This window comes from Vicia villosa, linkage group LG3, assembly GCF_029867415.1.
Source record: "Vicia villosa cultivar HV-30 ecotype Madison, WI linkage group LG3, Vvil1.0, whole genome shotgun sequence".
Classification (NCBI taxonomy): domain Eukaryota; kingdom Viridiplantae; phylum Streptophyta; class Magnoliopsida; order Fabales; family Fabaceae; genus Vicia; species Vicia villosa.
In genome coordinates this window covers 26025722-26046784 of record NC_081182.1, presented here as the reverse complement: position 1 = coordinate 26046784, position 21063 = coordinate 26025722, and the positions used below count along the sequence as shown (strand labels likewise).

At 36.8% G+C, this 21063-nt stretch overlaps 3 protein-coding genes across 3 annotated transcripts; 2 read left to right on the top strand and 1 right to left on the bottom strand.

The window, feature by feature from the left end:
* Positions 1 to 897: 897 nt before the first annotated feature.
* Positions 898 to 2630, bottom strand: LOC131660731 (uncharacterized). Its single transcript, XM_058930032.1, has one exon. The coding sequence runs from the start codon at positions 2240 to 2242 to the stop codon at positions 1175 to 1177; it is 1068 nt and encodes a 355-aa protein (XP_058786015.1). The 5' UTR covers positions 2243 to 2630; the 3' UTR covers positions 898 to 1174.
* A 6905-nt stretch (positions 2631 to 9535) lies between these two features.
* On the top strand, positions 9536 to 9979 carry LOC131657746 (AT-hook motif nuclear-localized protein 18-like). Its single transcript, XM_058927111.1, has one exon. The coding sequence runs from the start codon at positions 9536 to 9538 to the stop codon at positions 9977 to 9979; it is 444 nt and encodes a 147-aa protein (XP_058783094.1).
* A 6177-nt stretch (positions 9980 to 16156) lies between these two features.
* On the top strand, positions 16157 to 20469 carry LOC131657745 (uncharacterized). The gene is made up of 3 exons (XM_058927110.1): positions 16157 to 17100; positions 17229 to 18429; positions 18541 to 20469. The coding sequence occupies exons 1-3, from the start codon at positions 16157 to 16159 to the stop codon at positions 20467 to 20469; spliced, it is 4074 nt and encodes a 1357-aa protein (XP_058783093.1).
* Positions 20470 to 21063: the final 594 nt, after the last annotated feature.

The following is a 21063-nucleotide window of genomic DNA, read 5'->3' as shown; positions in this document are numbered from 1 at the left end:
GGTTATATTATGGTTTATGAATGAACAGGTTTTTATTTGGTGAAATTTACTCATTACTATTGTTATTTAGAATTATTTTTATTAAGCATAAATAATAATATTTATAAGGATAAAAAGGTAAATTGATTTTAAAATCCCTCCCCTCCCTTGTGAACCAAACATACTTGTTGTTAAAAATCTCTCCCCTCCCCTCCTCTTCCCTTCTTTGAACCAAACATATATTTAGTTAAATTCCCTCCCCTCCCTTCCCCTCCATTCCCCTCCCCTCGATTAATTTCCCTCCCCTCCCCTCCCCTCCGTTGAACCAAACGGACCCTAAAGGAAGCATGAGTCAAATTTAGAAAACTCATAGTTAGTTGAATCGATGAAATAAAACTACATTTTAGTCCAAAAAAGAAATACAATATTTTAGTACTAAAGAATAATATTCTTAAAATAAACAATCACATCGTCCAAACGTTTCATGTGCAACAAATTGTCAGTGCCTTCCTAAAATTCTCTAATAGTGATTGATCCTAACACTACCATTCATCACTTTACCAATTTTAAACTACTAGTACCAATTTATAATTATGATACCAAACACAATCACCAAATTCAGCAATTTAACTACAAAACAAGATAAATAAAACTAAAAGCAAATTAATAATGATACTTTGATTTTGTCTTAAGGTCAAATTTAGGAAAACCTTAATGACCTTGTGATTTATGTCACATTTTCTACATGACAATGTCCTTTGAAACCCGCAAAAGCCAGAGTCACATCCCTCACTATATGAGTATTGAGTAATCTAAAGAGCAATAATACTACTTCTAAATATGAAAGACAAAACTTCAAAAATAAGTAACAATTATATGAAACGCCTATGGTAACTTTTGATTAGAAAAGCAAAGGACTTGTATTTACAGGTTCATTCATCATATGAACATAGAACCTAACAAACTAAAATTTAGAAGAAAAAAGCATTCCAAAGGAAAAAAAAAAAAACCTAATCCTAACCCTAATCCTAATTCTTATTATCCTATGCATAGTTCTAAATTGTGTTCACCAACTTGCAGTTACGACCATAATATAGAGGATTTTGAGGTCTCTGCAACGTCGGTCGCAATTTAAAACCATGATCCTATGAATATATATTTTGCTGCTAAAACTATCTCACGAAACTAAATTGAACTAATCTTGCCTCTTTGTAGACATGCGTTTCAAAAACTCGTAAGTAGTAATCATAGTCGTAGCAGACATAGACATCGAAACCCACCTTGGCCCCAATCCTTTATAACAAGCAAACAAACCACCTTCATTGACCAAATTCCTAACCGTCTGTGCAAAAGTTAACGGCCTCCTTCTCCCATTCTCCTCCGTATCCAAAACCTGCAACCTAGTCTTAATAGTATCAAACGGCATTGTCACAATAGCCGAAACGCCACTCGCCACAACAGCACTCAAACCTTGTACACCAACCATTACCTTAGAATCAGGTCTAAAACCAACACACCCATCACCACCACCACCACCCAAATTACCACCACTCTTACACAAACACGAACCGAAATTACCCCAAATGAACCTATGCACCATAGAATAAGAAGTCCACCAAACAGCATTCGATGGCGCATATGTCAATATCGAAATCCCAAATCCTCTATAGAACCCTCTTGGCCCATCATTATAAAGAATTTTTCTAAACACATCTAAACCATTTCTATAATTCTCCGAATTTAGATTCGCCAAAATACTCTTTCCTCCACCACCACCGCCACCACTGCTACAACCCTGAACCATAAGTCTCTGACTAACAACATCAATCGGAGTCCAAACCAACTGCGCAGACATAGCAGAAGTAACACCAGCAGCAGCACTAGCAACAGCAGTAGCAGTATTATCAGAAAACCCCAAATCAACAAAAGCAGTACCGACGTTACTCTTTGTAACCTCAAGTGCCGTCATGTAAAGTGCTCTAGCAGGGATAGTCCCCATCAAAGAAGTACCAAAACCTTTATAAAAGCCTCTAAAACCTTCATACCGCATAATAGCACACGACATGTTGATACAAGAAAAGTGTGAAGATGAAACCTGCTGGCGAGTTTTCAAAACCACCATTGGATAAAGCGCGGCGGAGACGCCGGAGAATAAGGCGGCGCCGAGGAAGAAAAACTTCGATTTGTCTAGCATGTGCCAGTCAATTTCTGCAGGTAAATGGATTTCGGAAGATGAATCGTCTTCTACTGTTGTTAAACTCATTTTCGCCAGTTTGGTGTGAAAGATGAAATGAAACCCTTTTTGGTAAACGACAGTGTTTAATGAATCGTAATCAAAGTGATAAGTTGAAGGGTCCACTATGGGTAAGGTAGTAGTAAGGTAGGTTGGTACCTTTTGTCTTTTCCTTTGTTCTTATAAATGGAAATTTGTTTTGTGTGCTTGAAAGGAACTAAGAGAAAGAGGTGAGAAATGAAAAAAATTGAAGGATGAATTTTTTTTAGTTGTTCAGCTCTTTGATATGGTGTTGTGTGAATGGATAGAGATGAAAGAAGCTTCAGAAGGAAAAGGAATGAGAGTACAAAAAAGCATAGGCTGTGACGCTGTGTGAGATGGAAGAGAAAATGGATGGGATGGGACAAAAGGTTATTGTGGATTTTAGGGAGGTTTTTAAGGATCGATGAAACAGACACGTGTCAGTTACTATCTCGGTGGCTTTTTCTTTTCGGTTTTGTCTTCTTATAGGATTAAATTAGTATGAGTACAGTAGTAGGAGTATTTTTTTTAGGTTAGTTTTAATTAGAATTAGAGGTTCAGGTTAAATTGATTTATGTTACAGTTTTGGGTTAACAATCATGTGATTAGGATTATGAGATTCTTTCCTTCATGTGATCCATCTCATTACCGATAGTTCTTTCTTTTTCGTTACCTGTGGGTGATATGTGAAGGAGACGCACTAAGTAAGGGCACCAATATTCCTGTTCTGTCGTTTATTAGGCACACAGAAACTGCTGCCCTCCTAATATATTTCTGTTTTTTTTTAATATGTTCCAAATATTTTTATTATGTAATTAATCTTCATTCTTTTTTTTTTTTTTTTTGAAAAAATAATTTATAATAGAATTACTGTTTATAATATATAGAATATTTTAGTTTTGTTTTAATTTTATATTATTAATGATGAAATATGAAAAAGATTAAAAACAAATATATTATTATTGTTTTGGATCGATCAAAAGTCAATAAAGACATGGTTCAAACCAAGAGTAATCCGCTCCAAATGACTCAAAGTATACAAGTTATGACACGAGAATTTTAAGATATATTTTATGATCTCCACTTTTTACTATACTCATCTTAAATTGTGAAATATTTTGACGTTGGAGTGTTAATCTTGCAAGTCCACTCGTGCGCCGCCATATTATAGATCAACACCACGATGTAAGATTCCTCACTATTAACAGACACCTAATTATGGTTCTGGAATGGAACGGTCTCGTATGTAGAAATTGACTCCTAATTCCACAAATAGATCGTTCTATATCCAAAATCGAATCCCTATTAGGATCGCCGAGAAATAGAGACAATCACCTCTAATATCACACTGAAGATCCTCGATCAACCTCCAAATTTTGTATTGCCTCAATTATCCGTCTTCGATGGAATTTGTACCATAACAACTTCCAACGTAGATAAGCTATCGAAGTGTGTCCTTCATACGTCGGGTAATCCTAGAGCAATAAACGAAGAATGCATGGTACCAGGATTCTTAGATCGCAATGAGGTAAATTGTGTCTCATACGCAGAGTTACTACCAATAATAGTAGTTACCATCGTAAATCACACTACACATTACACATTATTATGATGTGAGTTATTGGATATTTTGATTTTATTACATCTTATTAGATTGTCGCCACTGAGATCCACCGCATCGGGAAATCTGCTGGTAATCTGTCATCAGAATATCTCTTTCGAATGACAAAGTGATACAAAGTTAACAAACAAAGATCGAGGTGCACTAGGATACTCTAGAGGCGAGAAGATGCAGAGAATCTCGAGTGCGGAGCTACCACTAGTTGTAGCAATCTCTACCACTAGTGAAACGCCTACGAGATACCTCGTGAATGGTGGATTCCTCGTAATAACTTTTGATCTGGCGGAGCTTAGCAATCAAATCTTTGGAAATTGGATCTGAACATTCATAATAGTGGAGATCCTTTGACCTTCAATAATTTGATAACTTACTCTAACATAATAATGAAGATCACACCCTTAGTAGGAAAAAATGTGTAGGAGGAAGGTTCCCCTGATTTATGATAACCTCAAAGGGATACAATGTTCAAGACGTCTTTGCTTGATCGTCTTTTCAAGCTAAACACCCAGCTTTTCCAGTCTTCTTAAAGATAATACAATAGAGAAGAAAACTAAGCTCAATCCACACTAATCGTAGAGGGGATTAATGGACAAGCTCTTAAGAAATCTCATACCCATTCAACATCAGTCTCAAAGTAAGCTAAATCCAACAGGATCCTAGGGAATGGTACATTTTTAGATGAATTTTTAGGGATTATGGATAACAATGTCCACCTCAAAATAAAGGAACAAGAAAGGTGTACTACTCAGTCGATCCTTCATAAGATACAGCCCCGAGAAGTGTTAGGAGTGAATTAGTAGTGTTTTCATTTGTCAAATTTACTACCTTTTGAGCTCGAAGTGAACATATCTTGTGCTTTTTAAGGATTTTACGGTTAGAATTGAACTCTAGAGGTTCGATGCTAAGTGTGGAACAATTTGCGTCACTTTGGGTGTTATTTGTGCAGATATTGAAGTCAAGAAGCAAAGACGAAGAAACACGCAGGCGTAGAGGCTCTGAAGAAGAGAAATCACAAAGAAGTGGGATAAAGCAAAGGCCGAGCCGCGCCAATCATGGGCGAGACGCGCCAAACCCTCTGACTTGGGTTCGCGTCGCGCTAGTACGTGCCGAGCCGCGACAGCTGCGTTACAAGGACAAATTGTTATAAATAGAAGCCCTAATCCTCATAAGAGAGAGATCCTTTGGTGAACGAAATTCATAGAGTAATCCTATTCTAGAGTAAACAACAACTTCCGACGGAGAATTCAACATCAATTGATGACATTCCCTTGATGAAGATGAATCCTTCCATGAAACCTTGTGTATTCTTCATGGCTATGGAGAGCTAAACCCCATTGTGTTGAGTTTAAGGTAGTAGTTAACCTATGAAGATGCAATTACTTTGATTAATTCCTGTGAACAATTGTTTAAGTTTTATTATCAACGAAAAACCTTGCTTTTATTTTATATCATTGTTGAACTATCAATCGAGAGATAGGGTTTATACTTTCGCCCTAGGTTTTTACATTGACTTGTTGATTAATACTCAGAGATGAGGTTTTGAAGAAGTTTTCATATATCATCGTTGTTCATTCCCTTTATCCTTATAGTTATTCTGAGAGATCGAATATCATACCGGTAGAGGTGGTTCTAGATTGATCATTAGACATAATATCAGTTTTGAGGATGAATGAAGATAATAACTTAGATAATGTTCACATGTGGATTAATTGATTATTGCATATGAATAGGTTGATGAACCCTAAAACTTAACATATGCATTCACCATTGTTATTCAATCTTTAAGCTTTTATTCCGTTAAATCTTATTTTGTTAATTGCAATTCGAGATCACATAAACAAATCAATACTTTTCATGACTCATTATAAGTTAACTATAGAACGACAGCAATATTACTCAGTCTCTGTGGATACGATATATTAGAAAATATTTACCCAAAAATACTTTCAACAAGAAGCTGCTCAGAGACGATCGAGTCTCTACAATCATGAACGAGTGACACCTAAGAAGACATTAACCACCTTGTATTGTAACGCCTCCAAAATCAATATTAATTATTTAAATTATTTATTTAATTGATTTAGTGTGAATATATGAGTCAAATGTGATTATTGTGATTTATTGATGAGATTATGTGATGTTTTAATGAATATGATGTGTTAGAGCGAATTAAGAGGATTATTTAAATAATAATGGAATAATTAGAATTATGAATAGAATTATCTTAATTAGTAAAATAGGTTAATATTGGTGTTAGATATGACAAGGGTAGTCATTGTAAGAAGTTAAGTGAGGGCAAAAAGGGAAAGACCATATTAGGGGTCCTAGGGATAAAAAAAGAAAAGAAGGAAGAGAGGTTTATTTTGTACAATTGAAGTTTGGAGAAGAGGCAAAAAGAAGAAGAAAGCTAGGGTATAAAGAACTCGGAGGAATTCGTAGAGAGAACGCATCAAGAATCAAAACTAGCTACAACCTAAGGTAAGGGGGTGATTCTTGTCATTGTGATTGATTTGGGGGTTAATTATAGGTAGGGTTTATGATGAATTTGATGTTTATATGGAATTTGATGATTGTGATGAAATTATGATCATTGATGTCGGAATATCAAATTGGTACGACTAATGATGCCAATATTTAGCCATACGATGAACAGTAACATGAACTAGGGTCAATTTCAATATTTCTATGAACTTGAAAGTTTAGGTTTTGATGATGATTCTTGGGATTGTGATGAATAATTATATTGTGATGCTCTTAATGTAAAATACATGTTAGAAATAGGTTGTTATGTCGTAAATCGCAAGAAAATGATGATTAGAATGTGTCTTGGGGTCAAGAAATCATAAGGGATTGATGTTGTTCGCGCAGGAATTTTTCTGCAAATCGCAGAGGGCCCTTAGGGCTATTGAACTCGGGTAGTTTTAGATGTTGAATCACCTACATATGGGCTTAGCGCCAAAATCTTTGGTTGACAAAGTTTGGGAGTGCGCTTAGCGCCGTGAGGCCCACTTAATGCGGTTTGGGATGTGAAAAATTATATTTTCTTGACTTTTCTTGAGCGTATGCATGATTATACCTTTTCATAATTTATACTTAATTTTAAAAGGATTAAATGCATGAAAGGATGATTTTGGGGACCTGTTGGAATTAAACATGAAACTTTGAAATGTGCTCATGTGTATGTTTGATTATGATACATACTTGTGAAGAGGATTATAAGTGAGTATATGCTTGTTGTAATGAGGTGTTGTTGTGATGTTTTATAACATGATAAATATGAGGTATGTGTAGTATTAATTGAGATGATTGAGATGTTGATGTAATTTGATGATGACTAGATGATATGATGAGTAAATGAATGATGATGTATTTTGACTAGTCGTGGTCGTGATTATTATGCTGTTGTGCATCATACATTCATAACATAGTGTTAGGACATTGGTCCAGTGATGTTTGTTGGACGATTGGTCCAGTATTAGAACGCTAGTTCAATGACGGCCTCAATTCCATAATGTGGAATGGGTGCGATATTATGAAGTGCTCTGGTTCCAAGCGGGAATCGATCCTATTGGTGGAGATCCTTTGAGGTAAAGATAATTGAGTCATCGGTGAAGTTTTGGCACCAGATGCATGAGTCAATGATGTTGCATTGCATCCTTTGTGGCATTGCATGATAATGGATTAAATGATGTGTGAATAAATGACGTTTTGTGTGACGATTGTTGATTATTGATTTATTCATGAGGTGAATGAAATGATGATTTTATATCGTGAGTAAGTATGTGAAGTATGATTGAAGGGTGAAAATCTCTGATAATTGTTGTACAACTAATATGATTATTTCCTATATATTTTATAATAATTTGTAATGACTCGCCCTTTCTACTTGGAAATGTTGTCTCGAAACATGGGTAACTTGTAGGTTATCAAGAATAGTTCGTTGAAGCTTAGAGGATAGCTTCGAAGTGCTTTATTAGTTTCTTTTTATTTAGAGGTGTCTTGCTCTGATACATAACACCGGGTTAGGAACGCTTGAGTTTTGAAGTTATTGTTCTTTTAAAATTACATTTATACTAATGATGTTATTTGAGAAGTACTTTGATGTCGACCTTAACAATTGCAAGGTTTATGAAGTTTATTTGAATAAATGAAATTAAGGCTGAGACTATGAATTCCGCTGTGAAGTTTGAAATTCATATGTTGGTATCATTTAAAAAAATTTGAATTTAGTTATTTGAGAACCCGTGTTACGGAGTAGGAACGGTTATTATGATGTTTATATGAAGATGTGACACCGATATGGTGATTTACGTGCAATTATTTATTAAAATAATCATTAGGTTTAGAAGGGTGTTACATATATCGCTCATCGATTAAAGGTACACAGACATAACCCGTGGTGGACGATCACATCCATTGAACATACAAAAAGTAGGACCACCTCCTGATTTAGTATTCCTAAGGAGTTGGATTGGTAGGACTTGGGAAGAGGTGACCTCAAAGGAGACATGTTCAGTTATCTGACTGTCGTGGCTATAGGATACGGGTGAATATCATTATACGACACTATATACCTCACTTGAGGACATGGCCTCAGAGTCAAACCGCCGTGTTAGTGCTATCAAACGGGTACATCAATGCAATATCACTATTGTGCATGGGATACGTGACTTATTATTTTCAGTCAAGTGTGGGATGGTAATAGTCCCGATCCAAATGTATAAGACTAGTATAACATGTAGAGCCGAGCGAACCCATAAGAAAGGAGAATTCGCTGAGATTTAGTAATCTCACCCCAACCATATTGTTGTTTTGTAGGTACACTGTAGAATTTGAAGGATTCACTAAAAGGTTTGGATTAGAGACGTGGGTGATCATATGGCATGAAGATTAAACCTAATCTTTTTTTGCTGTGAATTTCTTGTAGACATATATGTTGTATACTTTTTAGATGTAGTCTTTGTAATGTATACAATTTAATATGTCATTACCAGCTTTAGTATGTACTAAGTAATAAAACTCTAATATCTTAATAATAGGATTCTAGACTTATATTAGTAGGATATTACATATTAGATATTTGCAAAATTATTCTACGTCAAGTGAAATGCCTTTTACAAAGGTGAATAATAAGGTTAGAGAATAAAATATGTAAAAGGAAGTTTAATTATATAATACTTGCTTAAGGTTAGCAAAACTCCTTCATATGAAATGCCTTTTAATTATTATTTTTCTTTTTTCTTTTTTTCGGGTAGTATTTATATCTCCTTGATTTTTTTTTTGTTTTTGTTTATTGTTTTATAAGTCTTTTTTTAATGAAAAAATTTATTTGAAAAATTAATTAAGTCATATATATAGTAATTTAGTTTGCTTGTTTAAAGGAGTGAAATGCAATGGTCAAAAAGAGTAAGTAAATATAATGCACTAAGTAATAGTGATGGTTTAAGGGTAAATGAATAAATCTCGTGGGTGGTATAAATATAAAGAAGGTAACGAAACACGTTTTTAAGTTTGGTCATTTTATATTGATGGAACCTTTTTTTTATGCCCAAACATTAAATAATTTTTTATTTAAAAAAAAAACTAAAGTCAAAAAATATAAATAAAATAATCATCTTAGGTCCACCACCACCAGTATTTAAAGGCCACAAGCCAATGCAAATATAAACAAACAAGTGATGATGAGTACGAAACGAGAGATAACTTGTGTTCGTGATGGTGAGAGAATGCCTGAATTTCATCTTTCCCTAAGGCCACTCTTAAAAAAACAAACACGTGTTCTCGCTGCCGGTAGGCGCCTCCGTGGGCGTCCTATAGGATCCAAGAACAAGCCAAAGATACTTGGCGTATTAACAGGTGATAACCGCAACACATTCAAATTTCACACAATTAAGATCAACGATGGAGTTGACATAATGAAACGTCTATTTGATTTTTCTAAGCGTCAAAAGAGGGCCATTAGCATAATTACTGGAAATGGAGTGGTGGAGAAAGCCAGATTTCTTCAATCAAATGGAGGAATTACAACTCTTCATGGAACGTTTAATATTCTCTCTATATCTGGGATAATTCTACCAGCGCCCAAACTAGAGAGTGAAGCCAAATTAGCAATTTCCTTATTGTGAGATATTGGATCGAACTCTAGTATTGTCGAAGGGTAGCTTCTTGGTTCGACAGTTCGACAGAGTTAAGCATGAAGTCGAAGGATTGTTCACATGCTGGTGTCGAAGTGTGCATGCTGTAGTCGAAGATGGGTCTAGCATGCAGATGTCGAAGATGCTAGGGTTGTTAGCATGTTAAATTAGGTTTTAGTACTTAAACCCTAATTTGTTAAGTTAGCTTGTTTATTAAGTTGGCTTGTGTAATGGGCCTTGCTGAAAAAGCCCATTAGTTAGTATGTTAGGTTTTATTATAAATAGCATACTAGTCTCTCATCATTGCTAAGCTGCAAATCCTAATTTAGGGTGAGAGAGGTTATTTGTTATTCTTGTAAACTTGTAATCTTGTTTTAAGAGAAAGTGAAAGAATAGCAGTTATAACCAATTCTTGTGTTCTTATTCTCTTCCCTAATTCCCTATTATACTTTGTTATTGGTATCGTTTTTCACAACAAATTGGTGCGGTGAGCGTGGAGAAGATGCCTTCAACAAAGTATGAGATTGAAAAGTTCACCGGAGTGAATGATTTCGGTCTGTGGCGCTTGAAGATGAAAGCCCTACTGGTTCAGCAGGGTTGTTTGGAAGCGTTGAAGGGAGAGGCAGCCATGAATGCTGCATTAACGGCAGCGGAGAAGACAACTATGATCGAGAAAGCACACAGCGCAATTCTGTTGAGCCTTGGTGATAAGGTTCTCCGGCAGGTATCAAAGGAGACGACGGCATCAGGGTTATGGGTGAAACTTGAAAGTTTGTATATGACCAAATCGCTGGTAAATCGACTCTACCTGAAGCAAGCTTTGTATTCATTCAAGATGATTGAAGACAAAGTATTGGCTGAGCAGTTGGATATGTTCAACAAGCTGATTCTTGATCTTGAAAATATTGATGTGAAGATCGATGATGAAGATCAAGCGCTGTTACTATTGTGCGCTTTGCCTCGATCACATGCTCACTTCAAAGAAACTCTCTTGTATGGAAGGGAGTCCCTGACGTTTGAAGAAGTTCAATCAGCCTTGTACTCTAAGGACTTGAATGAACGAAAGGAGCATAAACCTTCGACTGTTGGCGAAGGTTTGGCCGTTAAAGGAAAACTCTTACGAAAGGATGGTAAGTTCGACAAGAAGAAAGGCAAAAGCCAGTCGAAGACTTACAGTGGCGAAGCATCTGGCATTCGATGCTACCATTGTAAGAAGGAGGGTCACACAAGAAAGGTGTGCCCTGAACGCTTGAAATATCATGGAGGTAAGGATAATGGCAACGCTGCCATTGTTCAAGATGATTTCGAATCATCTGATGTTCTTGTGGTTTCAAGCAGTGACTCTAAGAAGGAGTGGATTATGGATTCAGGTTGCACTTGGCACATGACTCCAAACAAAGACTTGTTCGAGGAATTATGTGATCAAGATGGTGGATCAGTATTACTGGGAAACAACAAGGCTTGCAAGATTGCAGGTGTTGGATCTGTGAGATTCAAGCTCCGTGATGAGTCAATAAAGTTGTTGACTGAAGTCAGGTATGTTCCTGATTTGAAGAGAAATTTGCTTTCTCTTGGTGAATTCGACAAGAAAGGATATGTTTTCCAAGGAGAGAAAAGTATCCTAAGAGTCATGAAGGGTTCGAAGGAAGTCTTGAGAGGCGTGAAGAAACAAGGCTTGTATACCCTTGAGGCTGAAGTTGTAAGTGGTTCGACAAATGTTGCATCCACAAAACCTTTGTCGAAAACAGAAATCTGGCACATGAGATTGGGCCATGTCAGTGAAAGGGGTCTGGTCGAATTAGGGAAACAAAATCTGCTTGGTGGAGACAAAATCGAAAAGCTGAAGTTTTGTGAACCCTGTGTACTTGGAAAATCTTGCAGAGTGAAGTTCAACAAAGGCAAACAAAGAACACATGGATCCCTTGATTACATCCATGCTGATCTTTGGGGGCCTGCAAGGTGTCCATCACATTCAGGAGCAAGGTATTTTCTATCCATAGTAGATGATTATTCCAGAAAATTATGGGTATTCATCCAGAAGACTAAGGATGAAACTTTTGAGAATTTCAAAAGTTGGAAGACTCTGGTTGAAAATCAGACTGGCAGAAAGGTCAAGAGGTTGAGAACCGACAATGGCCTTGAATTTTGCAATGAGGCATTCGACAGTTTTTGTGCTGCCTCTGGTATTGCAAGGCATAGAACTACTGCAGGTACTCCACAGCAAAATGGTTTGGCTGAAAGATTTAATCGAACTATTTTGGAGAGAGTCAGATGCATGTTGACTAGTGCGGGGTTAAAGAAGGTGTTCTGGGCTGAGGCTGTTTCGACAGCAACATATCTGATAAACAGATGTCCTTCGACAGCGTTAGATATGAAGACACCTGAAGAAGTTTGGTCGGGACATCCACCAGATCTCGACAAACTGAGAGTATTTGGCTGCATAGCCTATGCTCACATTAGGCAAGACAAGGTCGAACCTAGAGCTCTGAAATGCATGTTCATGGGATACCCTGAAGGAGTCAAAGCTTATAGGCTATGGTGCCTAGAGCCAGGTCACAGGAGGTGTATCACCAGTCGAGATGTAGTTTTCAATGAAGCTGAAATGGCTTTTAAGAAAACTGATGATGTTGGTCGAAGTACAGAAACATCTGACGAAGAGCTGGAACAGGTAGAGATTCCTGTTGAGGTGGAGCATGTTGATGCTGAATTGCATATCCCAGATGAAGTCGAAGAAGAAGCAGAAGATGCTGAAGTTGAGGAAACTGACGATGACTACCTATTGTCGAGAGATAGGTCGAGAAGAGTCATCAAGCCACCTCAAAGACTTGGATATGCAGATCTTATAGCTTATGCCTTAATCTCTGCAAGTGAGGTTCTAGACGAAGAACCTAGAGGCTATAAGGAAGTTATGAGGAGTCGAAATAAGACTGAATGGCTGAAGGCCATGGATGATGAGATGAAATCTCTTCATGATAATCATACTTGGGAACTGATCAAGAAACCTGATGGGGCAAGGTTAGTCAGCTGTAAATGGATTTTCAAAGTTAAGGAAGGAATTGAAGGAGTGACGTCGAAAAGATACAAGGCAAGGTTAGTTGCAAGGGGTTTCACTCAGAAAGAAGGTGTCGACTTCAATGATGTGTTTTCTCCTGTTGTGAAGCATAGGTCCATTCGAATGTTGCTTGCCATGGTGGCACAGTTCGATCTTGAACTGGAACAGATGGATGTGAAGACTGCGTTCTTGTATGGTGATCTAGATGAAACGATCCTGATGAGGCAACCTGAAGGGTATGTCGAAAAGGGGAAGGAAAATTATGTGTGCAAGTTAAAGAGATCTTTGTATGGGCTGAAACAATCTCCTCGACAGTGGAATAAGAGATTCGACAAGTTCATGGCACGCATAAGTTTCATTAGAAGTCAGTTCGACCACTGCGTTTACTTCAGATTTCGACCTGGTAATTCATTTGTTATTTTGTTGCTTTATGTGGATGATATTCTCATAGCAAGCAACAGTGTTGAAGATGTGATGAGGGTGAAGGCTGAACTCAATAAGGAGTTCGATATGAAGGATCTGGGAGCTGCTTCCAGGATTCTTGGAATTGACATTCGGAGAAATAGAAAGAAGTCGAAGATATGCTTATCTCAAGAGGCATATCTACGGAAGATTCTTGAAAAGTTTGGTATGTCGAATTCGAAGCCAGTTGTGACTCCAACAAACCCTCAATTCAAGCTGAGTATTGATCAGTGTCCCAGTACTGATGTCGAAAGAGTCTATATGAATAGCATCCCATATGCTAATATAGTCGGCTCTTTGATGTATGCTATGGTCTGTACTAGACCCGACATAGCTTACGCAGTCAGTCTTGTAAGCAGGTACATGGCGAATCCTGGAAAGGCTCACTGGCAAGCATTGAAGTGGATTTTAAGGTACATAAATGGGTCTCTGAATAGAGTCCTAATTTATGGTGGAGCCTTGGGTGAAGATAGTAAAGCAGTAATAGAAGGATATGTCGACTCTGATTATGCAGGTTGTATGGATTCCAGAAAATCTATTTCTGGATATGTTTTCACTATGTTTGGCACTGCAATTAGTTGGAAAGCAACACTTCAGAAGGTTGTTGCTCTATCAACCACTGAAGCGGAGTATATTGCCCTAACTGAAGCTGTGAAAGAAGCATTGTGGCTTGAAGGTTTTGCGAAGGAGCTGAAACTTCAAGGTCGAGGTATCACTGTTAAATGTGATAGTCAAAGTGCAATACACCTGTCGAAGAATTCAGCCTATCATGAGCGAACTAAGCACATTGATGTGAGGCTGCATTTCGTCAGAGGAGTAATCGAGCGTGGAGAAGTCCAAGTGCTGAAGGTTTCGACTGAAGACAATGCTGCTGATATGATCACCAAGACATTGCCGAGTTGCAAGTTTTTCCACTGTATGCAGTTGATAAAGCTGCATGAAGAAAGCTAGTTTGTTCCTTGACGTTGTAGAGTTAGGTCCAAGGTGGAGATTTGTGAGATATTGGATCGAACTCTAGTATTGTCGAAGGGTAGCTTCTTGGTTCGACAGTTCGACAGAGTTAAGCATGAAGTCGAAGGATTGTTCACATGCTGGTGTCGAAGTGTGCATGCTGTAGTCGAAGATGGGTCTAGCATGCAGATGTCGAAGATGCTAGGGTTGTTAGCATGTTAAATTAGGTTTTAGTACTTAAACCCTAATTTGTTAAGTTAGCTTGTTTATTAAGTTGGCTTGTGTAATGGGCCTTGCTGAAAAAGCCCATTAGTTAGTATGTTAGGTTTTATTATAAATAGCATACTAGTCTCTCATCATTGCTAAGCTGCAAATCCTAATTTAGGGTGAGAGAGGTTATTTGTTATTCTTGTAAACTTGTAATCTTGTTTTAAGAGAAAGTGAAAGAATAGCAGTTATAACCAATTCTTGTGTTCTTATTCTCTTCCCTAATTCCCTATTATACTTTGTTATTGGTATCGTTTTTCACAACACTTATCGATCTTGGAAGAAAATGTTTTGGGGGGTAGTGTGATTTCCCCTCTGATAGCTTCGGGTTCAGTGATGTTGAAAGTTATTTCATTTGAAAACACCATAGTTGAAAAGCTTTCTTCGGTGGCCAATGATCATATCAAACCCGAACCATGATTGTTTTTTTATTATTTAGAAGTATTTTAATTTATTTAGGTAAATTATCCAGTGGATGCATTAATTTATATATTATATATCTATCTTGTTTTTTATGCTTAATCTTTTTAAATTAAATATAAATAGTGATTTCTCTATCATGGTAACAGGGTGAAAACATGCTATCACATGGTACAAGTTGGAAAACAAACCTATTTGATCAATTTTGGGGTGAAGTAGTTGATGTCTTGGTTCCATTTTAGATGTCGTTGGCTAAAGAAAGTTGGATGAGATAAGGTTTAGGTGAAACAAAGAATTTACAATAATAAAGAATTGACGAAAAACATGAATTGTACAGTGATGACGCATAATGACTTAGTGAAATAAGAAATAAATTAAGATGACAAAAAAATTAGGCTAATGGACTAATGGGGAATTAACATTAAAATTGACCAAATGGTGTGCCAATACGGTTTACCTTATAACTATTTTATCAGATAATTATTTATAAAATTATTATTATTATTATTATTAATTTCAAACTAGCCATCTACCCGTTCTATGCACGGAAAGTCATGCACCGGATAATCTATCAAATTATTTATTATTAATAGTTATTATAATTTCAAAAATAATGATAATAATAATCATAAAAAGAAAGAAACTAATTGTTAATTGTTATGCATTGTATAAATTTACAATTAATTCATCACAATCATTATTTTAAATATAATAATATAATTAAATAAAAGTAAATAATTATTCATAATTATTATTTTAAATATAGTTAAAATTAAAATAAAATATAATTTAAGATTGGATGGTCTCATGTTATGCATGGAGTGGGCTGGTGCCCCCACTACATATGCATTATTAATTATATGTATTGGTATAAGAAATTAATTATTAATTATATTAGTTTGTTTATTGAAAAAAAGTTTTGATAAAAAGGGTAGGAAAATAAATATTTAGTTATAATTCATTGGATTTTTGAAAATAATTCTCTAAAGTTATATATATTGGCTCCAATAGGAACAATGGAGTATGTTGCTCCTATTGTGACTGAAGGTGAAATTGAGGTTGAGATTAGCGAAGAGGACATCGCTTCAGAATTGCGATTCTGGGAGAATGCCCTAATCCTATATGTCATGGGAGCAGATCTGAGTTTGCACGCAATAAAGAACTTTATGCAGAAGGTATGGAACTTTGTTCTTCTTCCTGATTTGTACTATCATGATGAGGGATATTTCATACTCCGGTTCAAGAAATCAGAGGATATGGATTTGGTGTTAATGAAGGGGCCTTATTCGATACGTGGAATGCCAGTTTTGATCAAGGAATGGAGCCCAGAATTCAATCTAAAGGAGGATCTACTTCGTACACTCCCAATCTGGATCAAACTACCTCTTCTTCCACTGCAACTTTGGGGAGCATCTAGCCTGAACAAGATAGGGAGTGCCCTGGGAACTCCACTCGTTACAGATGAATGTACCACGCATAAACTCAGAGTGTCCTACGCCAGAATCTTGGTGGAGGTGGATATTACTAAGAAGCTACCGGATGAGATCACTATCAAAGATAACACTGGGCAGAAAAGGAAGCAGCTTGTTGAATATGAATGGCGACCTAAATATTGTGATAAATGTTTGAAGGTTGGTCACACTTGTGGGGAGAAGCCGAAACCAAAAATCTGGAGGCCTAAACCTATGAAGCCCCCATCTAATAACACTGAAGCAGTGGCAGAAACCAAGAAGACTGAAGGATTGGAGAGTGAAACCAAGCTGACTGAGGGACCAGAGGGAGTCCTATCCCCGAGAGCAAATCTTGCTGGAAGCAATGGTGGTGCTACAGGTGAAACATGGACTACAGTTCATAAATCAGGCAGGGACAAAGGTAAGACTATTTTGCTCCCTGATACTCCTCCTGTGGTTAACTGTTTGAATGGTTTTGAGGCACTAGGGGTTTGGAATGACCACTTAGTGTCTGTGGATAGGGGCCCATGCTAGTTTCTTGGAATATTCGGGGGCTTAATAAAGCTGGGAAGATCAGGGAGATTAGCTCCCATCTCCTGAATTTCCAGGCTGATATCACTATCCTTATTGAAACTAGGGTAAAGAAGAACAAAGCTGGTAGTATCAGGGATAAACTGAAGCTGAAAGGCACTTATATTGATAATTATCAACACCATGCTAATGGTCGTATATGGATTCAATGGGATAACTCTAAAGTGGATCTTAGATGTGTATGCAGTTCTAGCCAATACATACATTGTGGTGTCTATGATCTTAGAGGGGAGTTCAAATATTGGTTGACTGCAATTTATGCCTTAAACCAATTGGAATATAGAAAGCGGCTGTGGAAGGATTTGATAGAGATTCATAGACAGTATGCTGGACCTTGGTGTGCTGTTGGGGATTACAATAATGTATCATCTGCCAATGATAGAATGGGTGGAAAGACTGTTGTGGAGGCTGAATATACTGACTTTACCACTATGCTGAATGACACAGGGTTATGTGAGATGGAGAGTAAGGGTGATCACTTTACTTGGTCTAACAAGCAGAGTGAAAATCCTATCTACTCAAGGATTGATAGACTGGTGGCAAACACTGATTGGTTCCAGGACAATCAGGACTGTACCTTGAATGTGTTACCCCCACACATTTCTGACCATGCTCTGCTGTATTTGAGCAAACCTAATGTGGCTAGGACTAAAAAGAGATTTAGATTTGACAATAGATGGGTGGACTATGAGGGCTTTACTGATTGTGTTAAGCAGAGTTGGAACAAGATGGCTTATGGAAGACCAATGGAAATTCTTTGGCATAAGCTGATGAGACTCCAACCTGAGCTTAGAAAGCTGAATAAACAGATGAATGATATCCAGCTTAGGATTAAGGAAGCAAGGCAGAATCTTAAGGTAGCTTATGATGATCTTAAGCTTCACCCTATGAATAGGGATAATATTCAAAAGATTAAGGTTCACACTGAAGACTTAGTGAAGTGGAATGATATGGAGGAACAGAGCTTGCTGCAGAGATCTAAAATACATTGGCTGAGGATGGGAGATGAAAATAATGCTTTCTTTCATGCTTATGTCAAAGCTAGAAATAATTCTAAGCATATTCAGTTCCTGCAGAAAGAAGATGGTACTCTTTTGACTACTCAGGGGAGTATTGAGGAAGAGTTCATTACTTTTTACAAGAGCCTTATGGGTAAAGCCAACAGAAGTACTAGCCATATTGATATAGATGCAATGAGGAAAGGCAAGCAAATCAATAGGGACCAGGGCATGCTGCTGATTAGGCAGGTTACTAAAGTTGAAATTGAGTAGGCTCTTAAAGGCATAGGGGATCAAAAGTCACCTGGGATAGATGGTTATGGTGCAAAGTTTTTTAAGGCATGTTGGCATATTATTCAGGATGATGTTGTGGCTGCAGTGCTGGAATTTTTCAACCATGGGAGGATCCTTAGGGAATTCACCAGAACTGGAGTTACCTTAATCCCTAAATCAAATGAGGCAAAGGCAGCTAAGGACTACAGACCCATTGCTGGCTGTTCTACTTTCTATAAAATTATCTCCAAGATAATGACACAGAGGCTGGGAAAGATCTTACCTAATATTGTAGGAGTCAATCAAGCTGCTTTCATTCCTGGGCAGGTGATACATAATCATATACTCATGGCATTTGAGCTTATGAGAGGCTATACTAGAAAGGGAGGGACACCTAGATGCATGTTGCAATTGGACCTTCAAAAAGCTTATGATATGGTTGAATGGCAAGCCATGGAGCAGGTTCTTCAGGAGATTGGCATGCCTAAGGAATTCTCCAATTGGATCATGGTAGCTGTAAAAAATGTTTCTTATGAATTCAATATAAATGGTAAGTACACAGACCAGATGCAGGCAAAGAGAGGGCTGAGGCAGGGTGATCCTATATCACCCCTGCTGTTTGTACTTATGATGGAGTATTTTGATAGAGTGCTGAGGAAAAAGACTAGTGACCCTGGCTTCAAGTATCATTCAAAGTGTAAGAGGGTAGGTATTACAAACCTTACTTTTGCAGATGATATATTGCTTTTCTGCAGGGGAGACACCCAATCTGTTCAGATTTTGATGAATATGATACAACACTTCTCTGCCTCTACTGGCCTCATTATCAATCCTAATAAATGCAAGATTTATAGTGGAGGGGTGGACAGTAACACAAGGCAAATGCTGAGCAGTATTACAGGTTTCAATGAGGGTCAATTGCCCATGAAATATTTGGGGATCCCTATTGTTAGTAGAAGATTGAGTGTCACCCAATACTTGCCTTTGATAGACAAAATCTTGCAAAGATTAAAGCACTGGACTGTAAAATTGCTGAGCTATTCTGGCAGAGTTATGTTGGTCAAGAGTGTTATTCTTGCAATCACCCAGTATTGGATGCAATGCCTACCTCTTCCTAAAGCTGTGATTGCAAAAATTGACTCCCTCTGCAGAACTTTTGTGTGGACTGGGAAGATAGATGCTAGTAGGAAAAGCCCTGTAGCATGGAATACAGTTTGCAGACCTAAAAGCCAAGGAGGTCAGGGTGTTATCCATCTTGCCACCTGGAATGTGATAACAATGGTGAAATGTCTGTGGAATCTCAGCAAGAAGACGGATAACCTATGGGTTAAGTGGGTGCACGTGTACTACTTGAAAGGTAACAATGTTATGACTGCTCCAGTATCTAATAGTTGTTCCTGGATGTTCAAAAGGATCATGGATATTAGAAGTATAGTGCTGCAAGTGCAGGTGGTTTGGAATCGTATGCTGGCTTCCAACAGATTCAATATGACAGTCCTATACAAAGAGCTCAATGGTGGAATAGACAAAGTGGACTGGAGATACCTATTCTACCAAAACAAAGCAAGGCCTCGTGCACAATTTATTGCTTGGATTATCTGCCATGGGAAACAAGCTACTAAAGATAGAATGGTTAGATTCAATCTTCTAACTGAAGCAAACTGTGATCTTTGCAGGAATAGTGAAGAAAGTCGATCTCATCTATATTTTGAATGCCCATCTAACTCTGAAATCTGGAAGCAAGTTCTGCAATGGCTGCAGTATGATCATCAGCCGTTGCCATGGCAAGGAGAATTACAGTGGATAATGCAAGAGATAGCAAGGAAGGGTAGCAAAGCAAAGCTTCTTAAAATGGCTTTCACTGAAACTTTGTATGTGCTATGGATTAGGAGGAACAATGTTATTTTTAACCAGTCTAATAGTATTGATTATGTACATACCATTATAGATGCTATAGTTTACAGGAGTTTGGCCTATAGGAAAATTAGAGAGTATACGGCCCATCTGCTACTTTAATAGGTTTGAGCTGGTATAGATAGCTGCTCCTTGTATTTGTTTTGATGTGTTAATAGCAATAATATATCTCTTTCCAAAAAAAAAAAAAAGTGTATGGTTTCGTCTTTTATCACAATTCATTGACAATGTAAAGTATCTTTACTGTGAATGCATTTTCAATTAAAATTTTAAGAATAATAAAAATAACAAAGAATATAAACCATTTTCATACATCTTGTGATGTTTCTAAATTTGTATCTAACATTTTTATTTTTAACAAACATCAATAAAATTAAAAGTAAAATTATATAACATTAGATAATAAAATGAAATTAAGAATAGTAAAAGAAATTAAGAATATGAGAATAAAAAATAAAAATAAAAACAGAAATTTATCTTCTATCACATCCTCTCCTCTAATATAACTTTTCAACAAATTTATAAAAAAAAAAACTAAATTTTGTCATGCTTGAGAGGTACCTACAAAAAATTAATAATTAGCAAAAATAAATAAAACTATAAGAATATATAATCATTGAATGATAAAAATAAATAAGTCATAATTAATCAACATCAATAAAATTAGAAAGGAAGATAAAATAAAGTAAGAATAAT